The sequence below is a fragment of the Brachyistius frenatus genome, unplaced genomic scaffold, assembly GCF_029030835.1.
Source record: "Brachyistius frenatus isolate BFR_SWC_R1_liver_20210118 unplaced genomic scaffold, ASM2903083v1 Contig_12, whole genome shotgun sequence".
Lineage (NCBI taxonomy): Eukaryota > Metazoa > Chordata > Actinopteri > Embiotocidae > Brachyistius > Brachyistius frenatus.
The window spans coordinates 7310201-7329201 of NW_027210611.1; the positions used below are offsets into that span (position 1 = coordinate 7310201).

General features: G+C 41.4%; 1 protein-coding gene across 2 annotated transcripts in view; it reads right to left on the reverse strand.

Moving 5' to 3' along the window:
* st6galnac3 (ST6 (alpha-N-acetyl-neuraminyl-2,3-beta-galactosyl-1,3)-N-acetylgalactosaminide alpha-2,6-sialyltransferase 3) overlaps positions 1-15385 on the reverse strand; it is a 71382-nt gene extending 55997 nt beyond the window's left edge. For both annotated transcript variants that reach the window (XM_069692561.1, XM_069692562.1), the window contains exon 1: positions 15308-15385. In XM_069692561.1, the coding sequence (XP_069548662.1) occupies positions 15308-15325 (18 nt within the window). In that variant the 5' untranslated portion in view covers positions 15326-15385. The remainder of the gene's footprint in view (positions 1-15307) is intronic.
* Between the last annotated feature and the right edge of the window lie 3616 nt (positions 15386-19001).

The following is a 19001-nucleotide window of genomic DNA, read 5'->3' on the forward strand; positions in this document are numbered from 1 at the left end:
TCATTTTAATTTGGTACTGTGAAGAAATCGCAGTCAACTTGAAAAAAAGATAAAAATGCAGAAACTTCTAACTTATTTTCTGAGAGGAAAATAAGTTAGAAGTTTCTGCATTCTTATCTTTTATCCACGCATGTGAAGACGACAGGACGCCGGCTCTTTAACGAAGTTCTTTAACGCGCTCGCAATATGCCAACGTGAAGCCAAAACTAACTGGATCAAATATGCATAAATGTTCCAACTCTCAGGTGTGAAAACATCCTTAAATACCACAAAAACAAGAGATTCTTAGTTTGAATTTATACGCAGCAAAACGGTAGCTTCTTACCTCCTCTGTCGTCTATCGGGAAACAATACTTGTTGAATCAATACGGGCTGCACAATGTTTTCACTGCAAGAGTCACACAAACAAAATGCTTCTGAGCTTTTAGCCATTTTCAGTAAAAAAAAAAAAAAGGTAGTAAATGTATGTTTTATTCACTACGCTTAGTTAAAATCAATAAACTGGAAATCAAAGAATGTAAAAATGACCTCAGTGTGATGACAGGGAGATGAAGAGTCAGACCACCTGCTCGGGTCGCGTGTGCCTTATGATGAGGAAACAGATGACTAAATGTTCCCTTTTCTATAATATCTTTAAGTCCTATTGTCGAAGGGATATTTTTAGAAAGCGAATAGAGCCAAAATGCCGCGTGGCGTTCAGCCAGTCGCAGGAAATGACTTCTGCCGCTCACTTATAACAAGAGCCATGTTAGCTTTATCCTTCCGTGACATCGGAGATTTTAAGGGCTGGCTCTTATTGCCGCAGATGGTCAGCGGGCAGAAGAGGCCGTGCTGGCCAGCCAAGGACAAAGCTACGGTCCAGTGATGCATCAGTTGCTCTCCGTCCACCACAGATGTCCCGACTTAAGGCCACAAGTAAGGAAAAAAAAAACTTTAGTGCGAAAAACACAATTAAACGCAACGCGCACGAGAGAACAGATGCTGCAACCCCCTCCCCCCCCCTCACCCCCCTTTTCTAAATTTCTGTGGCGAGCTTTACGACAGAATGTATTTTCTCTGCCTCTTTGTGTTTGAAGTGCGAAAGCAGCGGGGAATCCGGCTGTTGAGAAAAAAAAAAAAAAATCGACCAGAGAAAATCCATTTCAATTTGCCAAATGCCAGCGCAGGATTACTGACATTTAGCAACTGATATTTCCCCTGAAACTCAATGGTATTCCTCCACAGGCTCTATAATAGAGTATCATCTCATTCATAGTGATTACACACAGCACGGCTGCTCACACTGAGCGTACATATCAAAAGTGCACAAATTCACAGACGTCCGAGAATCTTTTAGGAGTTGACGGACAGATGTAGAACATCACGTGCAGGGCAGAGGAACAAACGGCGTCGCTGCTTTCCCTCTCTTCTCGACTGAACAGACGTCCGGCCTCTGCGGAAGTTTTCCCGGAGGCCTTATTTGTTAAAGAAATGTGCCTGATGAAAGAAACTTCTCCTCGAGGCTGCCAGACAAAGAAAGGCAGCGTTGTACAGTAAATGGACTTCTCAGATATATTGAGGTGACGCACCAGGCATTGTTCTAACTGGCAGTTATTTGTTTTGTCAACTTTCACTTTTGAAAAATGCCTTTACAACAACAAAAACTGCAAAATTGTAACCGGAGCTGAAAGGACGAGTTGATGAGCTGATTAGTCGATCGATAGAAAGTTAGAGAAGTGCTCTAATTCAGCTATTTAGAAAGGGACTCCCGTAAAGCCTCAAAACATGCAACTTGGTGAGAGGTTTGAAGCTGTACATCAGAACATACTGATGTTTAGCAAGTACCCAATTTACTTTTCACCATCTGCTGGCATGCTTAACATTCGCTAATTAGCAATAAACAGAAATGATAGGACTCTCATCACGAGCGGAGGTATTTGTTAATGAGCTAAAGTACCGGACAAATGAAAATGTTTAACTGAGGATGGCGCTGGATGAAAAGTATGAAATCTCCCCCTCAGGGAGACGGGAATGTTTGCGCTAACCGTCGCGGCAATCCACCCGATAGTTTCTGAGATTACTGTCAGTCCCACGGTGGCACTCGAGGAAAACTCGGGATCATGAATGGAAGGATTAAAATTTGGATCTGCTGAAGGGGACGGTCGATGAAATCGTTGTGTGATCTGGACCAAAGTGGTGGACTGACCGAGCATGGCTAAAAATAAAAAAAAATCTAAGCAGCACAGGCCACGATATCCTGATTTTTAGTTAATAGTCAGGGCCAAACTCAAAAAACTGAATCCTACATCATAACAGGGTCATTTCTTAGATGACAAATCCACAAATGGGGGGCTAACGAGCCAACTTTTTCCTCACAGCGTTTTATTCGAGAGTCCCACTTATGAGTGTTTAAATTCATCGACTCTAATAACGTCCTCAAAAACTCACAAAAAGTAGATCCCAAAGCACGTGCACTCTACTTTCTGCTAACAATCACGCAATGCAATACGACGCATTTTTTTCAGATGCCAAAATGAGCATCCGTCCAGGTTATTTATCGTCACAGGTATCGCAGTTCAGCATGTTCTCACAACACCCGGGGGGGAGGGGGGGGGAAGAAAAAGAGATGCCTGCAGTTTCAGCTTTCCACGTCGACCAATAGATTGACCCGCACGGTGTTACGGACTCACGGAGAGGTCGAATCGAACGCGTAAACGTAATGAATGAAATGACGACATGGAAGCACCTTCTGCAGCGACGTGCTTTTTACATTTTTGGAGGTTTCATAAAATAAACGTTTCATCGAGAAAACAATCTGCCGGACTAACCGTTCATGGAAATAATCATTGACGCCGATTCCCCCGTGCGTCAGCCACAAACCTTTTGCACACGTCTGTTAAGATGAGGTTGTGAGGTAAAGACGGCCGAGCACGAGAAAAGACAGATGTGTGTGTGTGTGTGGGGGGGCGGGGGTGGGGGGGGGGGGGGGGGGCAATCTGCTCTTATCTTCCTGAGCGGCGGAACAAATGGGATGATGTGTTTGGATCGGACAAAGGACGTGTTGCATTTAGAACACGTTTCTAAGTCATGTCTCACTCGCGCTTTTTATTGCAGACGAGGAAATCGGAGGCGACGGCGTCCCCTTTTGTTTTTACGCGCCGGAGGGAATTTCTACCAAACAAAAGCATTCAAATGATTTGCTGGCGCAGCTCTTTGTTTTTCATTAATCCTCTTAGGTTGTGAAGGCGTTTCCAAGAGATTCAACCGCAGCGTTATAAAACCGAAAGTGGAGCAGCTGTGGCGCACGATAAACAAACCAGCCAGGTGAATCAAAGGTCGCGCAACGGCCGCGCCACGCGCAGGTGTTCGCCCTGCAAAATGGCAATAAAGTTTGCAGACACTCTTCTGTCAAGGCCTCTGCGGTGCTGCTGCACAGCGCTGGCAAATCTGAGAGAAGGGACTGTGGTGGCATTCAATGTATGTGTTGTTTGTGTTGGAGGACGGGGGCGGGGGGTTAAGGTGGTGGTGGTGGTGGTGGTGTGTGTGTGGGGGGGGGGAGGGGTTAGCGGTGTCAGAGTCAACATCAAAAGCAGCAGCAAACGCCCGCAGGCGTCGGGCAGATCGACGAGAAGCCAAAATACAAATCTGAACACACACACACACACACACACACACACACACACACACACACACACACAAATAGAATAATCACAAAACAAGCGCGGCGAGCCTCGCCGAGCAGATGCAACATTACCCAGAGTGCACGGTGGCAGTTTGATCCACTGCCCTCTTTCCTTTTTTTCGGGGGGGGGGGGGTGAGTGGGGTCATAATGACCACAACAACAGAAAGTTCCAGGGCATTGGCGAGCATAAAAGCAGACGGCGGATTATATTTCACAGAAAAATTGACTGGACTTTATTTAATGCCCTCACTTAACCGCCAGGCTTTTATTTGTGTCTGTCAACCTCTTCGGTTCAGGGAGGCAATCAACCTCCCAGCGCTGGCATCCAGAGCACAGCCGGGCTTCCACTGGGGATAATAACTGTGGCACTGCAACCTTTTATTAGCTTGGCTTGGTCAAGAGCCCTCAGGAAAGACCTGTCTCCCCCAGAGCCCATCGCTGACTTGACGGCACAATGCGGCACTTCAATAACAGAGAAACTGAAGCAAAGCCAGGATATCCGTCAAGGATATCTGATGCTGTATATGTCACCCGCGATTCTTCGGCGGGATGAAAATAAATCCGAACATGTCAGGGCAATAAATTAAGCTAAAATGCCGGTCTGGAGGGAGCGGGCGTGGCACTCCGCTCGCAGTTGGACAACACTAATGCAATTACAGGGATTTTCTGCTTGCTCAGAGGCCCTGTTCAAGGGCGGAGCGCAGAAAAGCTGCACAAAATCAGCCGTTACTCAGAGTAACAGCCGAGCCTGATCTTACCACCTCATTGTCTGGAAAAGGTGTTGAGAAAAGACACGTAGGATTACAGCGCCTCGGCTATTCTGCACTTCTGATTGGGTCCGGCCTGCATCCGGCTCCCGCTTTGCTGGATGGGATTCTTTGAGTTTTGTGGAAAAATTCTTTTTTTTTTTTTTTTTTTTATGAGTAGCAACAAAAATGCACACTGTGACCTACAACAGGATTTTGTGAAACTACCACACTATGATGCACCAAAGACGGATTTGGCCTCTCCCTCCAACACAAGCGGCTATACAGTCAGGGTCAGGTACAAACAAGCACCACTGGAGCCGGATAGGATTCAGTGTTGTGTTTAAGGGCACTTCAGCAAAGCAACACTTGAACCCTTCCTTCAGTTAACATACAATCTTCCCACTCGGTCTGACACCTCCTACTCGGCCCCACTGAATCTTTTTTTTTTGTCATTTGGGCAGCCTTTCAAAGCCACGTCCGAGTCCACGCGGGGCATAACTCCTTATCAAACATGGCCTCTGCGGATCTGTCTCTTCTGAGGCTTTGGCTCTCCCCTGTGCCAACGGCCAGTAATGCCTTGCCAAGAGTACAATGAGCCTTGCCAAGCATACAATGTGCAGAGGGGGCCTTGCCAAATGTAATCCAGTAATAGTGTAACACGCTCAAATGAATCCAACCTGCAGGGGGGTGCCTCTGTAACTACTTTGTGTTCGGATGTTAACAGAAACTGGAGGCAATAATGCTCTGAAAAGTTGATCAAATTGCCCAGAAACTTATGCTTAAGAGTTCTGAACACACGCCAGGGAAGAAAACTGCAGAGCAGAAAATAAGCAGCGCAAACTGCATACGCCCGAGGCGTTTTGTTTGACCTGTGTTGTGTTAACAGTTTATTGGATGACAACATCAACTTGAAAAATACTTTCCTCTGTCAGTTTTCCTTCCGTCATTAATTCTGCTGATGCTTAAAGAAAGAGTTGATTAACTGAGAAGTAAATCAAAAGAAAAAAAATCCACACCCATTTTGAAAAGCGCTGCAGCTAACAAACATTTACATGATCTTTTAATCTACTGATCTAATTTAATCATTTGAGCTGTAAAACATTATAAAGCAGTGGGGAAAAAAAAAGCTCATTACAGTTTTCTTCTGGTATTTTGTTGTCCGACCAATTCATCGTTCACCGTAATGCAAAACGAGCAAAATCACAAAATTCTCACAATTTGAAAAGCTAACCATCATTTTTTTTGGCTTTTCTTGCTTGAAAAATGACCTAAATAACAATCTATCATCAAAAGTCGCAGATTTGTTTTCTGTTGATTGACTAATTATTTTAATTATCGTTTCTCTAACTGCTAAATAATGAAGCATTTGTTAAGCAAAAATACTCATTACTTGCTGGTTACAAATTCTCAAATGTCAGTATTTGGTGTTTTTTGTTCTGTTTAGCATTATAAAATGAATACTCTTGTAATTTGAACTGTTGGTTGGATAAAACAAGCAATGTAATGTGAGGACATCACAAGTATTTGACACTTTTGTGGTCAACTTCCAAACATTTGATGATTTCAGTGTTTTTATGTGAGGTTTTGCTGTTTTTCTCAGTTTTATATAATTGTAAATTAAATATCTGTGGGTTTCAGACATTGAAAAATGTCACCTTTTGCCGAGGGGGGAATCATTATAGGCAGCTGCTTTTTAATAAATAAGAGGGGGGGGAAAAAACTTAATTGATTGATAATTAAAATAATCATTTAATGCCTTTGAAGCTGCAACGTAAAACCTGAGAAATCGCTTTTCTAGGCACCAATTTCAGTTCAATTACAAGTATCTCGGCATGAGCAGGTGGTTCACAGCCGGCAGGCTACGTCACATCTAACACGGTCAGATCAGCCTTCGTACATACACAGTGTGTCCATCCGGTATTTGTCATTTCCTCACCGCTGTCAAAATTGGCAAATGGCGTTCTGGATCATGTTCTAGCCCAGAACCCCAGAGATCGTCCGGGGAACCATCGTGACAGGAGGATGCCGTCTGACCGCCAACGATCTGCCGTCTTGGCAGCTCTGCCTCTTGACTCGTGGTCAGTTGTTGACGGCGCTTAATTCAGCCAACTCGCTCTTTATCTCCAAGTTAGAGTTCAAATCCAGCTGGAGAGCGAAGTGTTAAAAGGGCAGTCTTAATCCCAAACTGGTATTTGACCCCTTAATCCCCAAAGACTCGGTGTCCAAGAGCTGCCCAATGAGTCTGCTCAGCAGACGGATCCGACAGGTGTAGTCAATAGTAACTAACAGTGTGGTCGGCTGATTATCCTCCCTGAGACACCGAGATAAATCCTGATATTGATACAAGAAACGGAACAAATGTTGAAAATCAAACAGTCATTCAAGCTGTTGGAAATCAGTCAGAAGATAGATCAGGAGCAGCTTCACATGATTTATGAAATCTGACAAAATGCACTGCTGAAAAATACTGTTTTTTTAAAGAGAGCTGAAACAATTGGTTGAATAACAATTTAGACAAAAAAAAAAAAATGAATCTGTAAGTATTTTGATGATTAATTATTAGGTGAAACAAAATTCATAAGAAAATAGTGAGTAAAAGTTTCTGTTATTTGATGGTCAACTTGGATTAATTGACTCTTGGTCAAACAAAACAACAATTTGAGACGTTTCTGTGAGATGACTATAAATGTAATTGGCATTTTTGGTTGAATATTCTGCTTTCTATTAAAACAAGCTGCTTTTCTCCCAAAAGTTAAAAAGTTTTCTTCCAATGAAGTATTTGGGTTGTTTTGGTGGTTGACAGCCAAATATGTCAAATTTGACCTTCAGGTAAAGGCTGACTGCTCTTTTGAATGTTATTAGGACCACAGGACTGGTGAGGAATCGTGAGATAATTGGGAAGTAGCTAGAGATGAGTCATGAAATCGAAAATCTAAAGTCCTTTTTCTCACCAAATACAGAATACTGCAAATGAATCAAATTGAAATAGAAATCCACACACAGTTTTGGTGCCAGTTAATCCTCAGTATCTTTGCTTTTCACTGAAAACAAGGGTCCATGCAGCATTTGGGTTGTTTCTATGTATTTGCTGCCAAACATTAATAATCCTTTCAAGCACGAGATGCACTCAGTTTTAAAGCTTGATTAAACCTAACTAGTCTTGATTTCTCTGAGTAAACTCACAAAAGTCATTTGTCTGACTGAATTCATTGCTTGCACAGGCTGAAAACCCAAGACTTTTTTCTAATTTTAAAGTTTAGATATTTTTTGTAGTGGCTTGATTTTTATGCTACAGTCAAGAATATTTATCATGTCATCTTTGCTTACCGCACTGTCACAATTTTAGCTTGAAATGAGCAAATTTCACAGGTTATTTAAGCGTTACTTTAACAGGAAGTTTTTTCAAAGTCTTTGTGATTAAGAAACCTTTTCTCACTAAAGAACAAACAAATCCAATTAATCACATATTAAAAAAAAGAAAATGAAAACCTGCTTTTCCCCAGTGAAGGTGGAGGCTCTTTTGATTTTGTTCAACGGTTTGGAGCATACAGGAAGGTAATTTAGGAGCGATTTGAAGTGATTTATCTGATTAAAATGTCTATTGTTGCGAAAGAACGAATACTGCAGACTAAACATTAATTAGGTATCACAAAAAGGAACAAGAGCCACTTATGTCTCAACATGATCTCCACCATAATAGAACACAAGGACGAGAAAAAAATTACTTTTACATCATTAATGTGCAAATTTATTAAGGTGCACCAAAATCTAATCGGATCATCTACTACATATTGAGCTCCATTGGCGGAAGTATTAAGTTTCTACTGTGTATTGTTCTTCAGTTTCCTCCTAAGCGAGCCAGTTAGCTCACTGATCAGCAAAGATGTCTGCCGTTGTGTGGACGCAGCTGGTATCAAAATGCACTCGTGAGCTCAAAGTGTCTGGAAAATCAGTTTTACCTTATTGGTACTCAAACTTGATGCCCAAATCCGGAAGACGTGATCGTACCTGTTTTTTTTTGTGGCGTTATAGACCGCTAGAAGTCAGAACATTCAGAGAGAAATGAGGGAAGACCTCAAACTTATTAAATAAAACACCTTAACAAAGGCGTGTTTAAGCTAAAGTATGAATCAAGACTGCGTCCCCGGTGGAAGCATGACGGCATGCTGATGTTGAGTTGCGTAACATAGCGTGAATTGCACCGTGGCGGAGGGACATAAAATCACGTCGGTAACGTCACAGCAAGTTGTTGCTTAGGCGAGGCAGCGGAGGCAGGACTGGAATATGAAATTCTGCAACATGAAATGAAATGCATAAAAATACCTCATCATTTTGTATCAAACTTCACCGACAGGTAAGGCAACATAAGGAGGTTTGGTTTTGCAGATAAAAGACACTCTCTAAGAATAATTTAGCTCCTGTGCTCTTTTTCGAGTCGGGACTCCATTTCAGTCGATAAGGCAGCTAAACGCTACGCTGTATTAATTACAGTGTTTCCTCTAAAGAATAATGGCACATTGATAACTTCACCAAATTCTTATCTGTATGAGTTTTCACTCTGTCCTCTTTCTTTTAAGGTAATTAAAGTATATAAAGTTTGACCTTGACGTTACAGCTTCTTTGTGAAAGCATGAACAAGTAATAATAGGGGTTATGGCCCAGAGGTTCTTTGTGAGTGACGTGTAATTTTATTCTGCTGCCCGTGACTGCAATTACAGAGTGGAGCTTAATTTGTAGCCTGCCATTTCACCTCTTTCATTAAACTCACGGTGTCTTTTCTTTGGGTTTCGTCCAGCGAGGGGACAAAAAAAAAAAAAAATGTAAATGTAATGACCAGCGATGGAAGAGTTCGAGCAACCCAAACTGGCGGAGTGGCACGTGATTTAAACCCTGAAGGATTAGAGACCACCTGAACAACACGACCGATGACACAAAGTTAGATCAAGTAAAGGCCGATAAGATTCCTTGTGTGAGCGACGGGTCAGCCGCCGGTCCCGGAGCCGCTACGACTGCTGCACCGTGGATTAATGCCAGATCTGGAGGGAGGTTATCACCCTTGGTTACCGCCGTGAATCAGCTAACCTCGCGCTGGCCTCCGCCGCAGTGTGTGTGTATGTGTGCGTGTGTTTGCACAACAGATGTAGGTTATATTTCCATAACAAAGCAGCCACACGCTTAAATGGTACTCTGTTGGCTCAAAAGGGTTCGGACAATGAGCTGCAACAGACAAAGACCTTCTTTTAGGTCATTCAGTCGGGACGAGGACACGGCTGAAGGTGAATTGAAATTCGATTTCTCTTCACTTTTTGTGTCGAGATATATAAAACGAAGATTGTATGACAGCATTTTTTTTTTTTTTTTTTTTCCGAGAAACTGTCTTAATTCACACGATGTTAGTTGAACGTGGAAAACGAGAGAGTCTTGTTCCCATGCCTTGCCGAATAGCCTGAACAGCTACTTTTGCAGCAGTTCCTTCGAACAGTCATCAACTACAGGTTAACTCACTTCTACTCAGAAAGTGGACGCTCGCAACCGGGGCCAACTGTTTTCTTCTTGGAACGTGGAAGCCAGCAACCTTAGCCACGGTGCTGGCACTTGGAAAGTAGAAAAGTTAGCAGCCAAAAGCTAATTTGCTTCGAGCGGCAACCAAAGGCGACGTCACCCTTTGGTTTGTGAACTGCTGTTTTGAAGCCAAGAGTTCGACATTTCGGACGTCACTATTTTGACGTCTCGGAGCCAGAAGTATTTGGACGAACTCGTAAGGAGCGAGCAGAGGGTCTGACTGAGTATCCGTGGATACGATGCCGGCCCACTTAGCGGAAGCCTAATTGCACACCCATGCCTTTCGATCAAACAGGCACGCCCCCAAATACACCACTCTTTTCATGATGGAGTTATTTTTTTAAGATGGAGCACCAGAAAAATAATGAGAAGGAGTGACTTTGGCGGATGACGCCATTATAATTTGTGGGGGAAAAAAAAAGTCATTGACTTTGTATTTCATGAGAGACGCTGAATGGGAGTCTGTGGAGCCAATGGCTTTTTGGAGCCAAACCCCTAGTGGCCCTCAGTGGTATTGCACTGTGTGGCACTCCTGCATTGGCATCACTTTTCAGACCCGCAGACTACGTCCACTTATATTTAGTCCATTTGAGTAGAAACTCAGAAAGTGAAAAGCTGTGTCTGAAATTATTTACTATTTACTATATTGAAGTCTGAATGTGTAAACTTATCGAGCCTGTATTGAGTATATAGAGCCCTCACAAAGTAGAGACGACTCACACTAAACTATTTACATTGCTGTTACATTTATTCCTTTTCCAATATTCATCGAATAAGTTTCACATAAAACTTGCAATCACGGTTCCTGTTGTAAATTGAATTTACATTTTGGCATACTTCACAGTAAAAACGAAACTTCTGCTGAAGAGGTCTCGAGGTGTCACAAAGTCATGTATCATTATTGTGAGGGAATAAATGTAGGTGTTAATGATTTATCAGTTCTACCGCAGGGTTAAAACGGTGTCATCTAGGACCAACTGTGCTAGAAATCAGATAGCTATAAAACAATGGATTCCCAATCACCTTGTGTAAACTTCACACTCAAGAAGAAGATAAAAGGAGAGCGTGGCACAAAGGGAAATGTGAGCACGGATTTGATAAGCGTTTGAATATAAACCGGAGTATCAGCCTCATTCAACATCCTGCCGGTGCCCCGTGCTTTCTCTAAATCTGTGACGGGGCACTTTTTATCAGCCTGCCTTCTGCAGTAACACAATCACACGGGACGAGGGGGGACGAGGGGAAGTGCTATTCATCCCTGAACCTCTAAAGAACTGGGACGCTCACTGCATTCCCCACAGCTCTTACCACACTTCTCAACACACACACACATACAAATGGCTGTCTGTTTGTGTGAGCACGCATTAATTAATCCGAAATCTTTTCTTGCGTGTGTGTGTGTGTGTGTGTGTGTGTGTGTGTGTGTGTGTGTGTGTGTGTGTGTGTGTGTGTGTGTGTGTGTGTGTGTGTGTGTGTGTGTGTGTGTGTGTGTTTGTGTGTTTGTGTGTTTTGTGCTGGTGCGTACCCACATGACCCCGTCACTAAAACTTTGCTGCTCTGGCCCTGTTCTGCCATATGTGGTTAGGAACAACAGCAGCACCGCCGTCTTTTGATGAGACACGATGGCCAGCTCGTCCTGAACTGTTAGGATGGAGGACAACGGCGGCGGCCTTTCCCAGCTCAAGCACAGTTCTTCACGGATGAACTCACTCCAATTAAAACACAAGCTAACAAAGGGGGGAGGGTGGGGGAGCTGGGGTATGTGGAGGGGGGGGGGGGGGGCTGCAGACCTCTCTGCAGGCCTCTCTTAGTGGCTGACTGCAAGTGAAAATGTGAATGCAAAGCTCAGTCATGAACTGTGGTTCACTGAGGCAGGTTGGTGGGAGAAGAAATGCATCCTCATCTTGTACACCTGAACACATCATCATGTATGTTTATTCATGCATTTATTTATTCATTCATCCAGCCATCCACCCGCCTACCCACCCGGCATCCACCCATCCATCCATCCACCCATCTAAACCTATTTATTTCTAAGATTCACAGAAGGTAATTGCAGCAGAAAATCAGATGAAACCCTGAACAGTTACTGTACATATTACAAACATAACTCAGAGGAGCACACAAACCGCAAATTGTTTGCATTTGGCTTAGAAACACAGACGGATGGAATATACATTTGCATACAACACACAGATGTGTATTTGCATACAGCAGGTAGATGTGTATTTACCCTTTTATATTTAAAAAAAAGATTCAATGGAACCAAACAAATAGACAGCATCAGAGGAGACAAGCATTGTTCGGCCACATTTGAATTGGTTTTGTGTCTATTTGCATAATGTATGAAAAAGGATCATTTGTGTTTAACTGTGGCTTACCAGCAACTGCTGTAACCTGATAAAAATATAAGGCCTTGAATCGGAGGCTTTTGTTTTTTTTGTACCTAATAACCATTAACTATATCAGACTAACGTTAGCTACATTTGAGCTCAATAAGAAACGAGAACTCTGTTGTCATTTAGTTTAAACTTGCAGTTCATTTACTCCCGTCCACTTCTAGTTTACATTCCCTACAGTCACTCTGCAGTGTGCATCGTATAATTAGGGCCCGAGTAGCGCGAAGGCACTGTTATTATATTTCCTTCTTTTCCTGTTTTTGAACTATAGTAACATATTACAGTGTCAAATCTAGTGTGAAATTAAGTGCTGTCTCAGATAACAAAAAGAGCCCCAACGAGCAGACGTGGGCGTGACGGCAAAGTTCCTGAAGTGTAACGTTGTTGAACGATTGTTTCCTGACGAAGACGATGAGGACGTTGTGGGTGTTGGATGACTGACAGCATCCAAAGTGCCTTCGAATGGCTGAAAACTCTCAACTTGAGCGCAGTAAAATGAAAGTTTCATGTTAATTCTGACAGAATTACTGAAGCTGTTTTTTGTTGTGGATAAATAAATAAAGTGAATTCCTCAGAATGGCAGGAAATGATCTTCGGCCTCTTCAACTGCAGTTACAGAATGAAAACCTCAATATCACCACAACACATGGAGTTCGATGACATCGAGCAACTGTGCTATGGATTAGGGACGTGATTATTCAATATTAGCTTCAACACAATCAAACTGTGATCTCTTTATGTTATCTTACTACTATTTTTGAATAAATCTAAACAAGCTGAAGTTTGTGTTTCCCCCATATGAAGAGTTAAGTAATGAACAAGTGCAACACAGCTTAGTTTTTGTATTTTATTTTGGGTGATTTTACATGTTTAGCATGTCATGATTAGGCCTGGGTGTCGAGTAAAAGGTACCAACTTAATACTTTTTTTTATCCATTAGTTGAAAAATTATTTCTCTTTTTCGGTCCTTTTTTTTTAAGTAAAATGCCACGCTAGTTCCTGTTTCTAGCTTGTAAGATTTTCCTGCTTTCCGTGGTTTTAAGTGACGTTAAACTGAACATCTCAGAAAAGGCAATACTTTATCCTCTGCGAAACAAGTTGAGCACCAATATTAATGTTGATAATCAATTCATTATCAGTCATTTATTCAGAAAATAGCTCAGACTCTGTCTACTTCCAGCAACTCCATTGTGAGGATTTGCAGGTTTTTTTTTTTCTGTTTTAAATCTTTGTAAACTGAAGATATTTGGGTTTTGTATGTTTTGTTCGATAAAACTTAATATTTGGAGACTTCACCTTTAACTTTGCAATTTCGATTGATATTTTTTCCAATTTTCGGACATTTTATACACAAAAACACTTATCGGAGAAAACAAGAAGTTATCAGCAATTAAGCATTTTGTCAGTTATTTTTGCAATAAGAAATATAAAACAGCTCTTCTCTGTTTTTTAGCGTCTCAACAGTTGGTTTGAAAGATGCATGTGTCCAACTCCAGACCTGAATATTCCCACCACCATATTTCGCTCATACACATACAGTATACAAAAGAAAAACACATTAAAAAAAAGTGGACGTAGCTTTCGGGTCTAAAAATGAGGCCAGCGCCTTAAACTGCAATACTACTGAGGGCCACCAGGGGATGGCTCAAAACAAGGCTCTGGGTCCATATGCTCCCATTCAACTTCACTCATGAACTATGAATTAAATTCATTTTTTTTCCCACAAGTCATTATGGTGCCCTTCGCTAAATTCCCTCCTTCCCTTGTTTTATGAGTGGTCCATCTAAAAATAATTCCAACATTAATTAGATATTAGGCCTAAAAAAAAACTGCATTTTGTGTGGGGGGGGGTAGGGCGATGTCTGTTTGATTGACAGGCTGTAGGGTGATGGGATGTGCTGTCCTGCGCTTGTTTCCTTACATTTTTATCTGTTTCCACGTATTTCTGACTTTGCTTTTCTTTTGTCTTGGTCCCTATTGCCTAGACTTGGTTTTCCTCGTCCATGGTGGACATATTTCACTATTTTCAGACAATTTTGTAGCCAAAATGATTACTTGAGAAAATAAAGAGATTATTCGGTTTATCGATTAGTTGATGGACTAATTTATTTATCAGGCAAATAGGCAAAATGTTCTCTTCTCGTTCTCAAAGGTATTTATTTGGGGCTTTTCTGTTTCAAATCATTCTTAGCTTAAAAAAAAAAAGCTTTTCAAACTGTTGGTCAGACATAACGTGAAGAACTACAAAATTGTAATGGGCTTTTTTTTTTTTTTTTAATCTTTTAATGACATTTCATGGAGAGAAGTGAAGATAATTGTTAGCTTCATCCCCCCCGTCTTACAAATGGAAGTGTTTTGTGTCACATATGACCGACTTCACCTGCTGACCCGTTTATATTTCTGAAACCATCCTCTTTTTTTTTTTTAGGGTGAGACAGATTAATAAACTTTCCCTCCTGTCTGAAAGCTTTCCTAACACCATGTGAACACCTGGACACCAAGGGTGTTGTGTGCACAGCTGGCTGGCCTGTGTTGTTGTTGTTGTTGTTGTTGTTGTTTTTTTCACGAGTAGTAAACACAATCATGGACTGAGAGCAAAACACAAACACGAGGGCCTGGTGTCCTCTCGCGTGCACAAGGCAAAAATCATTAATTCAAAGACTACATTAAAAAAAAAACAACAACAACAAGAAAAAAGAAAAGAAATGAAACAGCAGACAGAAACCAGAGGAGGGTTTATCACCTCCGCGGAGCATCACCACCACCACATGCAGCTCCCAGCTCGCATTTCACCGCACATCTGCTAAAATGCACACTGACTGAAAGCCGGCCACGTCTCAGGCTCCTTAAACGTTTACCCCCCCCCCCCCTTTTTTTTTTTTTTTTTTTTTTTGACAGCAACGTATATGAGAGAGGAAAAAAAAAACCTTCTTACCTTCCACATCCAGGCCATTCTTATTTCTACGCAGACAATGGTGGACCGCTTGCTTTCCTCAGCCCTCCCCCCCCCAAAAAAAAAAAAAAAAAAAACGCGTTCACCGCCGCCGTCTTGCACGCGTATGTATTCACGTGTTCATCACGGGAGGAGACGCGGATGAGGTGTGGTTATATGCAGGGATCGGCTCCATAAATGTTGGGAGTGTACCGTTATTCGTCTGCTCTTTTTTTTTTTTTTTTTTTTTCCTCTTTCTTTCTATTTTTTTCTGTCTCTCTCTGTCTCTCTCTGTCTCTGTCTGTCTCTCTCTCCCCGTGGTGCTGCTGGGACCGAGAACCGACGCTGCGCTGCTCCTGGCCGGCTGAGACGCAGAGCCCCGCCCCCCCCCCGGCCGCGTCACGTGACCACCGCTGATTTCCTGACTTTTGCTTTTACAACATCAGCGGTGAGGAGAGAGGAAACCAAACAAGACGCCGCAGTGGGAAGTCACTGCTCGTTTATCGCTTATTATTATCTCCAAATTGTGCATAACAAATATAAAATATTTTTGATGTTGAGAATAAAAGTGGAATTACTTTTTATATATATATATATATATATATATATATATAATATATATATTTTTTAATCCTTACGACACCTACTATTTTGTGAGCACAATATCCATTTGGTGTGAGCAGAAGTTCTGGTAAAATAAGATTAATGTCCTGAAATTCTGTATATTTAACATATGTGAACAGGTAAATATCATACAAACTGCAGAAGAATGGCTTTTAATACTGATGGACCAATGCATTGCTTGCTTTTATGTTTGTGGTGGAGCCAGTGCTTTATATACAGTATGGTATGTTTTAGTGTTTTAGAAACCACATAGTATTCGATAAATGGAATCTGGCCTCTTCTTTTAACTACTGTCAACTGTCAAATGAAAGTGGTGTACATCATTTTGCCTCTATAGTGCAGTGATACGATAAAGCAGCATATAATAGAAACCACAAGTGAATAATTACCTTAAAATGGTGCTTGGTACATTACAGACTTATGGTATGTCTCTGCTATACTTACTGTGAAAGTGCACGTGGCGGTGGATTACCTCTAATTGTACCAAGTATTTCAAGGTTTCAAGTATGGGTGTTGCCTATCCTTCAGGCACACTAATATGATATGATAATATGCTTCATTACCCTCCCAAAATATTCAGCTGTAACTTAAGCCTCCAAAAGCTGATAAATTATTAAATTAAAAAGTGCTTTTACCAGTAGCGGAACCAAGTGAAAGCCTCTTGGGCTGAATAATGAAGCAAATGTGGAAGTGCTAAAAACTGCAGTTCCTTGAGTGGCCTCTTGAGGCTGGCTCCAACTGCGAGTCAAATCCCATAGACCAACATGGTCAAATTTGCAGAAGAAATTATCGATTTAGAGCCTTGTCTGAATAACTCATTTCCCTGTTAGTGACAGGGAAAGTGACAGCAATCATGCTTCATTCGGCCCGCTTCAGCTCCAACCACATGTCGCCTCTTTGTCTAATTTTCGATTGGCTGGGAGTCAGGCAGTCAACATGGCAACGGTCGGAGCCACAGACACTGACTTTACACAACCACTCTTCAGGAACCGTTTACGAGACGTCACAGTGGCTGCGTCCATTTCTTTATCCACTATATAGGTGGAACAAACCCGCTGAAAATCTTACTGTCCGTAAAGCAGGAATACCATGTCTAACTAAAAAAAAAAACATGGTTCACCACCAGGGGCTGCTGAAACACCAAAACACTGAAGATTCAATCATGTTAGAAGAAATCAATCGGGTATCAGCGATCAAGTGACTTTGAGATGATTTTAGTTTATCGTCAATTATTAATTGTCAACAACTTTGTATCAGAAAGAACATCGGGGCCGAGCTGTTCGTCAGTGTGATTGACATCATTGTGATGAGAATACTTTCTGACTGACTCCATTTACATCAGATACTTCCTGGTTTGTTAAGGAAAGTTCACATACAGGTGTTGCGACCAAATTAAACACGGATATTCTTGTTTTGTTCACTTTGTGAACTTAAAAGTTCCCTGTGAGGCTTTTCTGCCAACAATGAGCTTCATCACTTCTTAAATTGCAGATTATTTTCAATCGTTAGGTCCTTACAACGTAAAATAAATAGTGAGAAATGCAAAAGTTACACACTCAAATTTCTTTTTTTTTTCTGAACACCAGTTTAAAATCCAGAGATGTTCAGTTTAATGTCACTTAAAGCGAAAGAAAGCGGAAAATCTTACAAGCTAAAAACAGAAACTAGCGTGGCATTTTACTTGTAAAAGGACAGAAAAAAAGAAATCATTTTTCAACTAATGGATTAACAAGCTAACCGCTTAACCTTTAAATGATAAAAAAAAAAAAAAAGTACTAAATTGGTACCTTTTACACGACACCCAGGCCTAATCATGACATGCTAAACATATGTAAAATCACACAAAACAAATACAAAAACTAAGCTGTGTTCCACTTGTTCATTACTTAACTCTTTATATGGGGGAAACACAAACTTCAGCTTGTTTAGATTTATTCAAAAATACTATGAATGAATGTATTGACTTTGTATTTCACGAGAGAATTTGAATGGGAGTCTATGCAGCCGGACCCTTTTTGGAGCCAAACCCCTGGTGGCCATCAGTGGTATTGCAGCTCAAGGCACTTCCGCATTGGCCTCATTTTTCAGATCCAGAAGCTACGTCCACTTTTATATCCAGACAATGAGAGAAACACGTTGGTGGGAATATTCAAGTCTGGAGTTGGACACCTGCACCGAATCAACACCACCCTGGCTTCGGAGAAGTAGCGCGACATTCTTTACATGCTCCACCATCTGTTTTGCATTTTTGTTGAGAGTTATTTATCCTGTTGCAAGATAATTACCCCAAACACATCTCTAAGCTCTGAAAAACTACTTGAATGTCAAAGAAAACCAAGGACTGCACTTTACTGCACAGGCACCTCAATACCGCTGAACATTTACGAGGGCACTTTGTCGGCTGAGAAAACCGAACCTTCCTGACTTCACAAGAAGGCATGCTCCTTTTTCAGCTTTTCTTTCAAATTATTAGGCTATCATTTGTTTCTAAAAAATATATATATATACATATATATATATATGTTGAATTACATTTGAAACATATGCAAAATATAAGTATTTTTCACTTTGGACCCGAGTATATATTCGGATCAGATGTAACTCGGTACACATCATCTCGATGAAATTGCCTTTTTTCTGTTGGAGTACAGTGTTTCACATTTCAACTCCTTTTTCCATCCTGAACATATTAATGAAAATAAAGCCATTTCAGTTCAAACGCTTTACTTCAAGGCAAATCAGTCTGAATGAAAATATGTTGTTATGTGCTGAAAATGACTGAAAGGTGTTGCCAGCATCCTGACAAAACAACATTTATCACAGATACCTAGGACACAAACATTAGCTCTGGCCACAGAATGAATAGCAGTCTAATCATCTTTGATAACGCATATTGGAAAACTGATTCGGTTTATGATAGTGGTTTCTGTAGGTTTTAAGAGAAACTTTGAATTATCAGCAACATTGACAGAAACCTGGCAGACTGTCTGTCTTCTCCGTTATGTTATTCAGATGCCTCCTTTGTGTTTCTCCTGCCTGTATGGAGAGGCTGTAATTGAGTTCAGCTGCAACC